General features: G+C 35.1%; 1 protein-coding gene across 1 annotated transcript; it reads right to left on the bottom strand.

Moving 5' to 3' along the window:
* Nucleotides 1-484: 484 nt before the first annotated feature.
* LOC6638016 (diencephalon/mesencephalon homeobox protein 1-A) lies at nucleotides 485-2,332 on the bottom strand. Its single transcript, XM_002061112.4, has 2 exons — nucleotides 2,100-2,332; nucleotides 485-1,275 (listed from the first exon to the last, which is right to left on the bottom strand). The coding sequence occupies exons 1-2, from the start codon at nucleotides 2,304-2,306 to the stop codon at nucleotides 646-648; spliced, it is 837 nt and encodes a 278-aa protein (XP_002061148.1). The 5' UTR covers nucleotides 2,307-2,332; the 3' UTR covers nucleotides 485-645.
* Between the last annotated feature and the right edge of the window lie 12,799 nt (nucleotides 2,333-15,131).

Here is a 15,131-nt window from a genome sequence, read left to right as displayed (position 1 = left end):
AACGTTTTTGGCGTTGCCAGTTGTTATTTTTTGGCGCGTTGTTTGAATTTCGTTTTGGCGTTTAAGTTTGAACGTTGTTAGCAAGATTCCTTTTGTACCCAACTTGGTTTTTGGCTGCCAAATGTTGTACTACGAACAGTATTTTGTGTTATGAAATCGAGGAATATTCGACTTGTTGTCCAAGGTATCGATTACTAACGAAAAGTATCGATTGAAATGTATGAATTTGAAACCGTTAAATCTCAAATATTTGAAAACTAAATTTCTGCTAACTCAGGTTTTTAAGCCACCATGTTTTTCTATTCCTGCACTATTAAGGGTTGCGTATTGCTTTCTATTTAAATTGTGTAGTTATATTTTTCAAATTAAAAGTTCATTAAGATCATGAGCAACATAATTTCACAGCAGCTTTTCTTTAGATTTTCCTTTTCTTTTCCTGATTTCATTTGAAAACAGGACCCGCCAATATATATCTATGATGATTTTTGAGCATCAGGTGTTGGCTTACCATACTCACCGCTGTTTTATTTTAAGACATATCACATGGTTTGTTTTTGGTTTTGTTGTTTTTTTTTTTTAGCTTTATTGCTAAACAAAATAAATTGCATTAAATAGATCCGATGCACCTCCATTACCCATCCCATTCTAGTGCACACCATTCGTCGCGGCAGATGCGGTAGATGCCACCGTTGCCACTGATGATGCCACAGAGGCAGCTGTCTGTTGATTTTGTTGCTGCAATTTGCTGCTCTGTGAGAAATCAATGCAGGCACCAGAAGTTAAATCAATTTCCTCTGAACCATCGGAGACATCGCCACCATCATCTGAACCATCATCGGAGGCAGGCGACAAGGCGGCCATGCTGCCCAAATCTAATCCATGAGTTGACTCCTTGTACAATTTCAGTTCCGTATAGGTTTTCGCGAGCTGTTTATTATCATGTTGCGGATGTGTTAGGGCTTGTTGTTGCTGCTGCTGTTGTTGTTGCTGCTGCTGATGCTGTTGGAACGCTGGATGCATCATAGTGAAATTGGCACCATTTGGCGTTGTTGCTCCATTGACCAAATCATCCTTGGCTGAGCTCAAATTCTCTGCCGTTTGATTTCGATTGGGGCCAGTGCCATTTGTGTTACCTCCCGATGGAGTTCCAGCTCCGGTTCCGCCAGCTATAACTGGCGGTGTACCCAGGCTGAGGCAGCGCATACGCCAGGCATCTTGCAAAAGCTGGAGACGTGCTTGTTTACGCCATTTGGCCCGGCGATTCTGAAACCAGACCTAAATAAAACAACAAAATATTCTTCAAAACTAAATTTTTGACAAAAAAAAGTGTTCTAAATTTGTTTTTTAACATTTTGTTAAAAAAATTATGATTTTAAAACTTTGCTTTGCTTTGGAATAACCTTTGGATAAAAAAAGAATCCTTGACGCAAACACGAAAAGTTGTACATATTTTGAAGTCAATAAATAATTTTCCAAACTTTAAGGGACAAAGTTCTCCCATTTTATAGCCTTGGATCTGCCTTTGGATCTAATTCTTTATTCTTTTGAGGGCTATAATCAATTGGATTGAAGTAATACAAATCAGCAGAATTGGTTATTTTTTTGTCCTTAGATTCTTTTACTGATTTCATAATAACTATAGACGTCTAAATTTGTCTAATTCACTTTAAGCTAAATCTCTTTATAAAGAATACCAAAATTTATGGGATAACTTAGAAAGTCCTAAGTTCTTTTTAAGAGCAACAAAAATTGAAGTATTTCTTTTTGTTTTAAATATTGAAAATTGAAGTTTTGAATTATATTATATTGTGAAAAACCCTACTTAAAAACACTTGAAAACCCAAATTATTATTCATTTTATTTAGTTGAATACAAAAAAGCTTTTAACTTTGAGTTTTATGACAAAATTAATGTGATTCTAAGAAATGAATCTGAATTGAAAAATGTTTGGTTTATTATTGTTTTTCTTTTATAATTAGGACTTTTGAATGGTTTTTGAAAAGTTTTCGTTTACAGTCTTTCTGGGTTGTCCAGCAATTTGTTCGAGAATGTGTTTTTTGATCTCGTTTCGATTCTGTTCACTAGATCTATTAAATCACCTGAACGCGTGCTTCACTCAAACTAATCCGCAGGGCCACTTCCTCGCGCAAAAAGACATCAGGATAATGGGTTTTTTGAAAGAGAGCCTCCAGTTCCTGTAATTGCTGTGGAGTGAATGTCGTGCGATTTCTTCGCTGTCTTCGTCGACCAAACATATATTCCGTTAGCAGATCACCCGGTAGAGGCGATATAAAAGGTCCAGCCATGTTTTTTTCGTTTAGTTTTGTTTTCGACTTTCAAATCACACACACACACACACACACACACTTGAACAAAAATCAAAATATCAAATACGAAAAATGTTTTCTAGAGATCCGCCAAAAAAAAGGACAATTCCACTTGCGTTTGCAATCAAGTTTCGAGCTGAACGTTTGGCCAGCGACTGTGAAAATGCAGGCAATGTCCTTTGGCTTTTATGCACAAGGATGCGCTCGTCTCTTTCGCTGTGTGTGTGTGTGTGTGTGCATGTGCTTTTACGTGTGCGATGCTGCGCCTGCGAACGCAAGGCGTTCGTGTTTTTGTTTTGATTCGGAGAAGAATGTCGGCAAATTTGTTTTATTTTTAGTTTTTTTTTATATTAAAAATTTTAGTTTTCTGATTAACAATTATTGCTATTAATTATTCATTTTATTCCCGACGTTTTGACCATCTCACTCTAACTTCTATAACGCTGCGCATCCTCGGAAGCATTCTCCGATTCGTTGTGAGCTCTCTCTCTCTCTCTCTGTGTGTGTGATTTTCATTTATTGTGCCTCTCTCTTGCTCTTGTTTTTACTTCCGTACTGCTCACTTTCTAGCTCGCTCTGTCTTTGGCATTTGCTGCGTTTGTTGGTTGGTTTATTGTTTTCTCGTTTTGACTTCGTTAAATTACGGCACAAGCACAAAAAACCTCATAAACGTTGTTTTTGCCAAGGATGCGGATGCGGTTGTATGTATGAGTGGTGCACAGTGTACTCAAAGCAATGAAAAGAAATTGTAGCATACTTTTCGACATTTTCGTTTCAATGAGACTTAATGAAGAGTAAGTTGAATAATTGGTTTAATCTTTTATTAGAAAATATCAAAATCTTCAAGAAATTGAAAATGGCTTCATATTAAATTTACTAAATTTTGACATATGTATGTATAAGCAGGTTCAGTCTGGCTTCAAGGACTTTCAAAATTGTAACCTGCTCTTAGGCAAAAATTTTACTTTATTTGCTAAATCATAAGATAATTATAATGAAAAAATTTCAATTTGAAAATGTCTTTTAGCTTAAAAATTATGTATGTTGCATTATAAAGGGACGTTTTATTTTAGAGAAACTCTTTTACTGCCTATTGCATACTTTAGGGCGCAGTTTCCCCTAATTTTTCATTGTTTTGGCCGACTTCTGACCCACTGTGCATGCAGGCGGTGCGTGGTGTAAAGTCGGATGGGTGGATGAGCTTCGATGGTTGGGTGGTGCGCCAGTGTATTGTTTTGTATATGAGAAATGTACCTGTGAATAATAAAATTCAAATCACTTAATGCTGCCAGCAGCGACGTCGACGTCGAGCTGCATAACAATAGGGCAACACTCCGTTCACACACACACACACATACACCCACATAGAGAGAGAGAGAGAGAGAGAGATGTGTATTTGTGTGCATTTAAATGAGGTTGCCACCACAGCAGATGATGATGATGAAGATGAACACACAATGCAAGCTTCATATAAGTCTCCGTCTATGTGTGTGAGTGTGTGTATGTGTGTGAGCAAGTTAAACAAATGAAGGGATGTAATTTTCTCATTTGCATGGCATTGTTTCGTTTATTTTGTTGTTCTTGTTGTTTTTTCTTGCCTTGCGCTTGCGCTAGAAATTATATTTATTTATTATTTATGAAGAATAGGCGTGGCAGGTCCTTTTACTCCTTTCATTCTCGCTTCCCTCACTCGTCTGTTGTGTTTTATTTCATTTTACTTGTTTTGCGCCGAAGCCAATCATAAGCGAGAGCAGCTGTGAGGGTGGACCATAAGCATCATAGGCATCAGGCCTAACAGAACAAGGAAGCGAATAATGATGAGATAATGAGAAAACTCATGAAAATTATGGCCCCCATTCGGAATAATGTATTGTTGTTGCTGTCAAATGGCAGTGGAGTTGAAAGATGTATGAAAATGGCTAAATGTCCAACCAACTTTAGTAAGCTCCAAGTAATGCCAATAACTATAAATTTAACTGACCTTTCGAAAATGTTAATTAAATTCCATTTGGTTCTAACTATTTAATTCATTTTTTTTGGGTCAATGATTTAAAAATAAACTAATAATACCCAAAACAAATTATATGTAAATTGCATAGAATATAATCTGTAAAAAAGCGGAAGTTCTTGATAAAAAGATGGAAATTTTACGATTTACATGTGTATATGTTTATCACCCAAAATAGGATTTCGATGACTACTTTAGAGGCAAAATTTACTGTATTTCATATCTCTCGACATTAGTTTTTGTCTATGATCAATGCAACTTGTTATTGTATCGACTTGTTGGCATTTTCTATGAAAATTATATCAATATATCTCAAAAGAATCCCAAAAAGCCCATTATTTCGAAACGCATACTTTAGGGGGACATACTCTGTATCGGCTTATGGCATTTTCTATTAAATGGATTTCTGAATTGGCCAGGTATTTCCTTGAAATATGTATAGCATACTTAAGCGGGCATGTTTCTATCATTTTTCGTCCATAGATAGATATTGTGTGGTTTTAAACTCCTTTCTAAGCTACCTACTACAGCATTTATAAAGTCTTAAAAAATCCGTTTTGCTTTAATATTTGTGTACAAAATAGATCTATGATCGGTGATTTTAGTTGATCTAGATAAAGGCATACTAACATTGCTTGGCAGTCTTCTTTCTGTATATATGCATATAGAATTAAGATCACAATATGATAAAAAAAAAGTAGTTCGGCAAGAGTAGGTAAAGTCAGCACTCTTCCTTCTCTCTCTCAGGGTATTTCTGAAGTAACATTTTTTACGTTACCGTTACTGCTACGGCCTCAGCGCCATTTTTAATTTTGTAATTTGATGCTGGGCTGTTCTCTTGTTGTTTTTGTTGTAGCTGATGTTTTCTGTTGTTGCTGGAATTCATTAGGCAACGCGTTTCCACCTGAGCATTGCAAGGAGTTGTACCCTCTCCCCATCACACCCTTTCCCATCGCCCCCTGCTACCTATCCCCACCCCACCCTGTGTAAGTGTGTGTTTGTGAGTGTGTCCATTGTTTTGTCGCGCTGATTGGTCTTTCACTAGCTTGCTCTTGCTCTCTTTGTATGCGTGTGTGTGTGTGTGTGCTTGTAGAGGAGAGTGTGAGTACTCTCTATTGTTTTGCTATCTCATTCGCGCATGTTTGTTAATTATTTATTTTAGCGCTCGCTCTCTCTCTCTCTCTCTCTCTCTCTCTCTCTCTATCTCTGTCTCTTACTCTCTTCATGTTGCTTTTTGCATTTTTGATTTAATATGGCTGCATCACAGGCAAACACAACAACAACAACAACAACAACAACGGTAACAGTAACAAGGAACAACAGCAAAAACTGAATCAAAATGGCGTCTGACGTGTAATTTTCCAGTTACATCCCGCAAGTAGGCAACACTTTTTGCAACAATAACTGGCTGATAAAATGGAAACAATTAATTCTTATTACTAATGCATTTTTTTTTGGAATATATGATAACCATAATCATTAGTTATTACAAAAATATAATTCATTGTATTATTGCATCATTTTGTTAATTAATGCTTTTTATTTTCAACCTTTTTCTCAATGTCCTGAAGTCTATTATCATGTTAGTATAATCTCTTTGAAAATTGTTTTAAAGTTTAAAAATTGATTTCAGTGCAAATTGTTCAATACCTTTAACATAATATTGCTTACCATCAATATTTAGCTCTAGGACATGCAAAATTATCCATAAATAAATTCGAAGATTTCTTTTATCCCCATTTCTCAGATCGGTCTACTCAGCTGGAACTATTTATGACTGCAGTAAATCTTTTACAGAAGATGCTTTTTTAATATTATAATAAACCTTTCACAGAGGATCTTCATTTAACATTGTAGTAAGTATTTCACACAGGATCCTCGTGCAACATTGCAGTAAATCGATCCTCATTCAATATTGTATAATTTCATTTCATATTTTGTGATTTATTTTATTATGTTATATATAGCCCTTTGTTATTATAGCGCAAGGTTTTTGTTTCGAAGCAGAGCCAGTCAGAAAAGTTGAAGACTCTTTAATTATATCATTAAAAGTAGTAAAAACATGGAAAAATTCAAGTTGGTTAAAGAACCAAAAATTTAAAATTTTAAATTTAAAGAAATTTACAAAAAATATATTAAAAACATTTGACTGATTTTATTTAGAGCCTGATAAGTAATACAGTAATAATTGCTTACAATTTGGGATATATGTATATGTTTTAAAAGAAAACTTTTCATATTATATTTCTTTTAATTCTTATAACTTAATACGTCCCAAAACTAATTGCGTTCTAGCCCAATCCTTAATTTGACTTTATACTCCCGCATGCTAACTACATATCCTTTATTTTTTCATACATGCCACTCACTCTTTTTTCTTTGTCTCTCTGTCTCTCTCTCTCTCTCTCTCTCTCTCTCTCTCATTGCATTATCCACATATGAAAATTTTTCCAGAGGCAAGCTGCAACGGCATGTGGCAAATTAGCGCTCAATGTTAACATTTGCCCACATTGTTACGTTGTGTTAATGCATTTTAATTTTCCTTACCCCAGTACCCAGTTCCCATTAACATGGACTCTTCTCACCTCCCCCCTGACAGGCCCAATGCAACTCTCTAAAAGGCTCTACAAATTTTACCCTACCAATCAGTTATATACGACTTTTCAGCATAATAATAAGTACAATTTGAAGTAAAAAATGTTTTGGAGTCAAATATTTGAGATTCAGTTTGCTTTCAATTTGAAATGCTTGAAATGTTTGCTTTGAGAAGCACAAGGATAAAATGGTTCAGAAAATGAACTTTTTGACTGCTTATTGCATACTTCAGGGGGTAAAGTTTCTCCCATTTCACAGCCCTTGATCTATGTTGAGTGAAATTTCTCAGTTAAAATTTGAAAATTCGGTTTAGATTGTTTGATTATAGTTATACAAATCGAACATGTAATTGAGAATCCTTTCTCTATCTTTCTGAGATCTGTAGGACATTTGTCACTTCGTTGTGACTTGTAAATTACCGCATGCGTTTCTGCTGCTTCTTTTTTTAATTACTTTTTTTTCCAACTCATTTTCTTTTGTGGAATGCAGCCGGCAGAGGCTGAGCCAGAGACAGTGACAGCAAAAGAGATAGAGATAGATAGAGAGAAAGAGAGCGACAGGCACGACGATGTCGACGAGTCGTAGTCCTTGCTGAGTCCTTGTTGCCCGGATTGATGCGATGGGCAACCATGACGGGTAAAGGAGAGGGTGGAGGGTGGAGGGGCTCGTTTGGCTGACGTGCAGCTCGTTGTTGTTTTTGCTTGGCTGCATTTTAGCATAAATTCAGTTTCATCTCATCTCGTTCTCTGACTGAGCTCTGACAGAAAGACAGACAGACAGAAACACGGGCGAGCGCCATAGGCATAGGCCTTGCCTTACCCCCCCACCCCACCACTCTTTCCCTGGGCCCCTCTCCTCTTCCCTCTCTCAACGAAAATGACATTGTGACTATGCAATTAGTATTATGAAAAATTTTCTCATGTTGTTTCTATTAAAAAGAAGCAGCAACACAAAAAAAAAATGCACATTTTTTTCCTTTTTCTTCTACTTCTACCCCACAGACCCCAAAAAGGCTCAGGCGTCTAAACCACGCCTCCTGCCCATCTACTTTCGTTCATTCTAGTCCCATCTCTCTGGCACCATGTACTTTTGTGTGGCGCTGATTATAATTTTTGTGTTTTTATATTTCGTTTTGATACCCTTGCCAAAGGTATTCGCCTAAAATTGACTCAAAACTTTGGGATTATAATACATTGTGAGAATATTTTTCATCTTAATTAGCTTTTTTCTTTAGAAAATTGAAATACAGTGCTCTTAGTTAGATCTTAAAACTCGTTAGTCAGTTCAAAGTCCTCAAGTTTAAGTCGATTTATTATAGACTTTTTTGGATATTTGGCAATGTGAGTTTAGTTTTTCATATTTGCCTTATGATTCCCAACTAGTTTTGGCATTGACCATTGAAATTTTTGGAATCTTTATGGGATAATGATATTAATTTTAGATATAAAAAAAATCTTGTTTATAAGATTTATTCTGAGATTTAATCAATCTAAACAGATTCTTGAATTTCTATTGCTCTTATATGTGCATAGTTTCAAAGCCTAGTTAAAGGGTATTCAACACTTCGGTTACTTGAAACTTGCTTTCAATATCGTGGTTTTTTGTTTTTTTTCTTTCTGTTTTTTGTTTTGTTTTAATGCATTTTCTCTGGCTCTCTTGTCGTTTTTTGTTGCTTGTTGTTGTTTTTTATTTTTTTTTGCACAAAAAATGTAATTAACTTAATGATTTTCATAAGCGAGAGATTCTTTCTGTGAGATGGGTAAGGGTAAAAGGTTTGTGGCGAGGAGAGGAGAGGCCGAGTACTAAATGGCTTATTATTGTGCCAATTAAAATGATTACAAGTTGCAGATATTCTGTTTCTGCTAGTTGTCCGAGAATTTCTAGATATGGAAATTTATGTTTTTTCATTTATGATTTTTGTCTTAATGCGTAATGCGCTTTGTAAGATTCGTTTTCATTGACTTTGCCTCCAACCAACCATCTAACCATCAACCATCCATCCGTCCAATGTTTGCTCCATCAACTGGCTACCTCTAACCTCTTCATCTGCCTCTTAGTTTGCCTGTGCACAAATTTCCTTTGTTGACTCGCACAGTTGAAGGCGAAGCCAGCGGGTTTTCTTGTTTTGTTTTTGTTTTTCTTTTTGTTGTTTTTTGTGTGTTCGTTTTCCCTTTTGCATTGACAAATCATAATTAAAAATTCCAATTAACCAACATCTTTAGCTGCTTCTGCGTCGTTTTCCCTCTCCCCATCGCATCTAAGCGTTAATACGTTCTTTTTGAATGAATGAAGGAAACAAAAACAAATTGCATTGCTGATTTCCTTTGAGACTTGAGATGACATAGAGCTCTGATCTGTACTGATTCAGCTTTACTTTTTGAATCTTCGGCAACGACTTCTTAAACATAATTTTTTGATTTGATAGGATTCTGTCAAGCCATTTCTCTAGGCTTTTAAAGTAATGAAGAGATGGAAGATAGACCATTTTGTTTATACCATGCATCAAGAGAGGCTAAAATGATATATTAAAGTCGCCCAAATGTATGTAACTGTCAGGCGGAAACTTTTCGAATCTAATAAAGTATATTTTCGGATAATTTTAACAACAAACGATTGTGGAATAATAAAGTTCGTTTCTACGACAGCTATATAGTGATATAGTGGTTCAATCACGCCAAGGTCGATATACGCAATGATCTGCAGTTTATAGAAGGACATATGCAAAATTTCTGCGGTCTTGGAGGAGTTTCCGTTCATTCAGACGGAGGGAACTGGCTATATGAACTCGTCTTGTCGCGCAGATGAAGAATATAATAAATACCATATATGATCAGAGGTGCCTGCGTTCAGCATTTCTAACCAAAATTAATATATCCTTTCTAGCAAATTTATAAAAAAAGAGAGATATCATTTTCAAAAAGCGGTTAGAAATTGAGGATTCGTCAGAGAGTGTCGAAATTAAACAAAAATCAACTGACAGATGCTATTCCATGGGAACTACCTAAGAAGGCACCTAATTCCCTACTATCCTGGATGTATGTATAGAGGGTATCTCAAAGTTGAGGTCAGCCAATTATACGAGCTGTCTCATGCTGAAACTAATTTTGTACAACATTTCGGAACAAAAAGGAGAAAAAGATGAAGAACAACACAAAAAAAAAAAAAAACAAAAACAATTTGCAGTCATCGATTCAAATTTATCCTTCAGAATTTCCAACAATCTCATTCGTCTTTGGCTGCCATGTTGATTTATTAAATCTTACAACAACGTCTCCGACTCACTACATCCAGCGGCCTCCCCGCTCTCGCTCCCCCTCCCCATCACTCGCCCCCCATCTGGTCGGATTTAGAATGCGAGACAATGCACAGTGGCAGAAATTTTTGTTTTTTTTTTTGTTGTTTTTTGCTGTTGTGTTCATTGTTTACCGCGAGGCGAGCCATAAAACTACTAAACAAAACAGCCACGCCTACCCACAACAACCACCCCCCGCTCTACCTACTCCCACACCTAAAACCATGCTTATCGCCTATGTTTGCTGCTTGCCTTCGTCCTTTCTACCAGCCAACCAAATGCAGTCAAGCAAATGCACGCGAAGGAAGGGAAGGTGATGAAGGAAAGAAAGAGAAAGAGAGAGAGAGAGAGACAGGGCCAAAAGGGGACGGTGGTGGGGGTTCACGGGGGGTGAGGTCTGTGGCAAAAATTAATCAAAACATTGCATAAAGGCAGCAAAAATAATAACAATAACAATGTAGAGCGTCAGGCAAAAAGAGCCGACAGCAGCCAACAGTCGACAACGACAACAACAACGACAACGACAACGACAGTACCTTGCCATATATCCATACCCCTCAAAAGCCTCCCCTCCACCCACCTACACTTCTCACTCATTGCTATGATAATGATGATGATGAAGTTGATGATGATGATGCCACTGACACAAAAGCTGCAAACAACTGTCGACAAGGATCTCATTTGTTATACTGATTATGTTGGCGCCTTCCAAATGCTAGACAGGGAAGGGTCTTTACATACATTTATACAGTTACAGAATGGGATAAGATAGGCTACATAGATACATAGAGAAATGGACAGGAAGGCAAAAGAAACAAGCAACAATTTGTAGACTTTTTATTAAGTCTAAATTCCCTAAATTCTAAATACTAGTTCGTAAAACAAAATAGTTAAACATTTCAAAATCATAGCTAATAGAAGGCATTTAATGAACTTGATTTCAACCTATTAAACTTAATAGGTATACAATTTTTAAAACTGTCGAGATATTCTTAAGAAAGTATAAGCGAGTATTAAGCATATAGAAGGGAAAGGGAAACTGGCGTTTATCTAATGACAAGGAGTGTACATTTTGTCCTTTTATTCCAGCATATCGTAACAATCAAATCATACTAGAGCATTAGGAAACTAATAGGGAGGACTCACTAGATAAACTTTCGTAAAATATGCCTTAAATATAATTAAAGTATGTTTTCTTTCAGCCCCAAAAGTGCAAGAATTCAATGATACATAAGCTATCCTTTTATTTTAAATTCTTCTTTGATTTTTCCAAGAAAGAATTCTTTCAATGGGGAAGGAATTCTACTTTTTCCTTGAAAACACATACGATTGAGTGACGTAAAAGGCATAATGGCCAAAAAAGGTATGAGGAAAGAATTATTGAATACCTTGTTTGAAATTTCCTCCATCCAATCCAAAAAGTATAAATTGGATCAGAAGTCTTGACTCTAAAAGTATGTTCTGAAATGTGTAAAGAATTTCAACTAAACAGTTTTTCAAGGTGTTGAAAATCCGTTAATAACTGGATATAAAAATGAATTCTAAATAAAGGATAGTTTTGAGATATTTTATTTATTTTGTTTGATTATGTGTGGGTCAAAGAGCTTTCTGCATAAAAGTAAATATAAGATTTCATGCACTTAGTTTTACTTTGGCGTATTGAAATGCTGAAAATTGTAGTTTTTTGTTTTGTTTCATTTTATTGTTGTTAAAAATAATCTGTTAAATGCTTTTTACAAAATCAATTTTATAAATTATAATGCATTTGATATTTATTTTGTTTATTTTTGCTCAAAAGGTCTCAATGGAATATGCAATGAACGATTTCAGGTCGAAAGACCGCATACAAATACACACACACACACACACACACATGCATGTGTGTGAGGATGCCATCAATTATATTGATTGCATTTGCATTCTGCCACGCCCACAACTCCTTTAGCTTTTAGAAACATTGCAGCTCTCTTTTTATGCCAATAATATAAATGCATTTTATTTGGATGCAAAATTTTGATTGAATCTTCAATATTGCAAACATTTTATTGCCCCCAACTGACTAAATAGGCGTCCTTATGTATGTGTGTGTATGAGTGTGTGTGTAAATGTTTTACAAAGTTCATTTAATTAATGCTTTACCATAAAGATAGACAGATGTGCATGAAAAGAGATGACAGACCAATTATGGAGTTGGAGTCGATAGGCTCCTCTCCCCTTCCCCAAAGGCTAGATTGAGTCCTTCATCTTCTGACCATTTAGATATGGTTATTATTGTTTCCAATGAACCAAATTTCAAATGGACATAAAGAGACTAATAGACAGTCAAGACACCAGTTGAACCACCATAAAAATGGAATATAGCATGAATGAATGAAAATCGGTTTAAAACTAACAAACAAAATGTGTTTCGTTTAGAACATTTCAAACATACATTTTTTCTAGTCGGTAATTTGGCCTATTTCTAACCCATTTCAGAATATTGAAAATCAATAACATCGGAATCTAAAATTGACTAAATTAGAGCCTCATGAAATTCGGGATTGTTGAAATATTTTGAAGTTCTTTGGCGTTTTCTGTCTCGCTTGAAAAGATAACTTTATAATTAGCATTTCTAACCTTTCAATTTAAAATTGAATTTACGAGCACTAAAATGAGATTTCACTTTCGAAAATTGGTTAAAATTTGGCAAAGTTACAGATTCCCAAAGTTAAGAGATTTAAAACATTTTTCAGAATTTTTAAAATTTAGTTTTCGTCAACTTTCCCATTTTGGTCAGACTGTAATTTGATAAATAAATGGACAAAGAGTCAATACATTCTGTGATTAGTGGCACTGTGTGATCCATTTCTATATGTGATCCTATCTCTCTTGCTCAGCATAAATCAAGAATGTATACATATATACTTCTTGAATTTAACAATTGATTTTGAAATCTTTAATCCCTTATTAACAAGATGCCATTATGGCAGAAAGCCTAAAAGTTTTGAGGAAATATTTTTGAGAGAAATCCGTGACCCATTTGACAAAAATTTAGACTACATATTGTTTTAGTTAGAGCAATTAAGGTCTATCGTTTGTCCTTGTATGTAAATCATATAAGATGTGTAGCTACACAAAAATATATATCTAATCGGTTATAAAGGCCTTACGCAAGGGCATAGAAGTTAAGCCACAGCTGAAGGCAGTCCCGACCCTCAGTTCTGATGACGATGACGACGATGATGATGGTCGGTTGAATGGGTGGGCACAGGTGGCAGCGGTTGGCTAAACGTTTTACAGGGATGGGGGGTTGTAAATCGGAAGTGAATGAGGCAGAGGCTGTTGCTGTTGCTCTTGTAGTCATCGTCATCATCGTCGACTTCGTCGTCGTCGTCGTCGTCGTCGTCCACCAACAAAACAATGCAAATTGCATGAATGAATGCCATTTTGCATTTCATTTTCAATGCCCTGAACTGAACCCGCCTGCATTCACATTGAGATTCAGATTCTATTTCTCTTTTGATTAAATCAAATGCATAAAATGTTTTCAATTCAATCAGAAACAAAAAGAAGAAAGAGATAGAAAGATGCATAGAGAGAAAGCGAGTGACTGAGAGAGATAGATGGAAAAAGTACCACCAACAAACAGGAACAACGAGAATCAAATGAAGAGCCAATGTTAGTCCGGTTGGTGGTTTTTTTTAAATACACTTCATTTCAAATGGGTATATTACATTAAAGACTTGGCTAAGTAAATCACGTACTATATACAATGAAAATTTTGTCCCTTCTGGACCATTGTTGCGTTTTATTTCGATCCTGAAAGGGTTAGGCGAGCTTTGTTTTAGTTTTAAAGGTGTAACAGAAATATATTCTTTACTTTTAAGTTAACTTTCTCAAAATACACTATATTTTTATTTATTTTTCAATTACCTATAATTAAAAAAATATTGCTAAATTTGAGTTTCTAAGACGTTCTAATTCTACGTTTAATACAATTCAAAAAGAATTGGATAGATAAATGAATAATAAAGATAAAGAGAGAGACAGAGAGAGAGAGAGAGTAACTCTTTTTTACTTCTTAATCATATCGAACAAGGGTATTCAAAAATCGGTGTGAGCCAAACTTAAATTGATTCTACTAGCTTTTTTTTGTTTTTTGTTTTTTGTTTTTTTTTTTTTAATTTGTGCAAAGTTTTTCTTCTTGTTGTTGTGTTGTGTTTTACACACATGGTTCTATTTTTGCATTTTGCATTTGTTTTGTTTTTTTTTTTGCTGTTTTTTTCCATTCTTTCTTTTTCTTCTCTAGCTTTTTAATTAATTGCTTAATTCTGATTCTGATATTGAGTTTTTTTTTTTATTTTATTTTTGATTTGATTATCCTACACTTGAATTGTTATAGAAGTTCAAGGCCCTAAGTTGAGGTCTTTGGATTTTGTATTATATCCGAAATCAAATAGAGTCAGAAGTGTTTTTAAATAGTTTAAATAAGTAAACTCTAGAGAAAGTTTTTTTTTGGAGAAATCTCTAACATCATCTAACCTGAAGAACCTGTCCAATATCAAAGGCCAAATCAAATCTACAGGTTTCCAATGACAATCAATTTGTAAACTTTCCTCCGCAATCCTTTCTTTCTCTTACTTTCCTCTCTTGTATCTTTACCCAAAATAAGGAAATGAGTAATTTTTCTAAGGAAATTCCTTCAAATGTTCACAATTTCTTCGACTTCTTGCGGTTTAAGTGCCCATTAATTGTAGATACATACATGGCAATATGAATAATATTGTTATCTATATACCATAGCTCCCAAATAATAATTGTAGTAAATAAACCACATTATAAATTTTCTTACAATTCTGATTTGTTATCTAACTCGATTTCCATTTTACACATATGTGAAATGTAAGTACATGATGGCCATCATCAAATA

This window comes from Drosophila willistoni, assembly GCF_018902025.1.
Source record: "Drosophila willistoni isolate 14030-0811.24 chromosome XL unlocalized genomic scaffold, UCI_dwil_1.1 Seg141, whole genome shotgun sequence".
Taxonomy (NCBI): domain Eukaryota; kingdom Metazoa; phylum Arthropoda; class Insecta; order Diptera; family Drosophilidae; genus Drosophila; species Drosophila willistoni.
This window is presented reverse-complemented; position numbering and strand designations above follow the sequence as displayed.

What these genes read in the sequence shown, in the direction of transcription:
- LOC6638016 (XM_002061112.4), bottom strand. Translation starts at nt 2,306, where the DNA reads ATGGCTGGACCTTTTATATCGCCTCTACCGGGTGATCTGCTAACGGAA. An exon ending in TGAGTGAAGCACGCGTTCAG is followed by an intron (nt 1,276 to 2,099) that starts GTGATTTAATAG and finishes TGTTTTATTTAG; the next exon opens with GTCTGGTTTCAGAATCGCCG.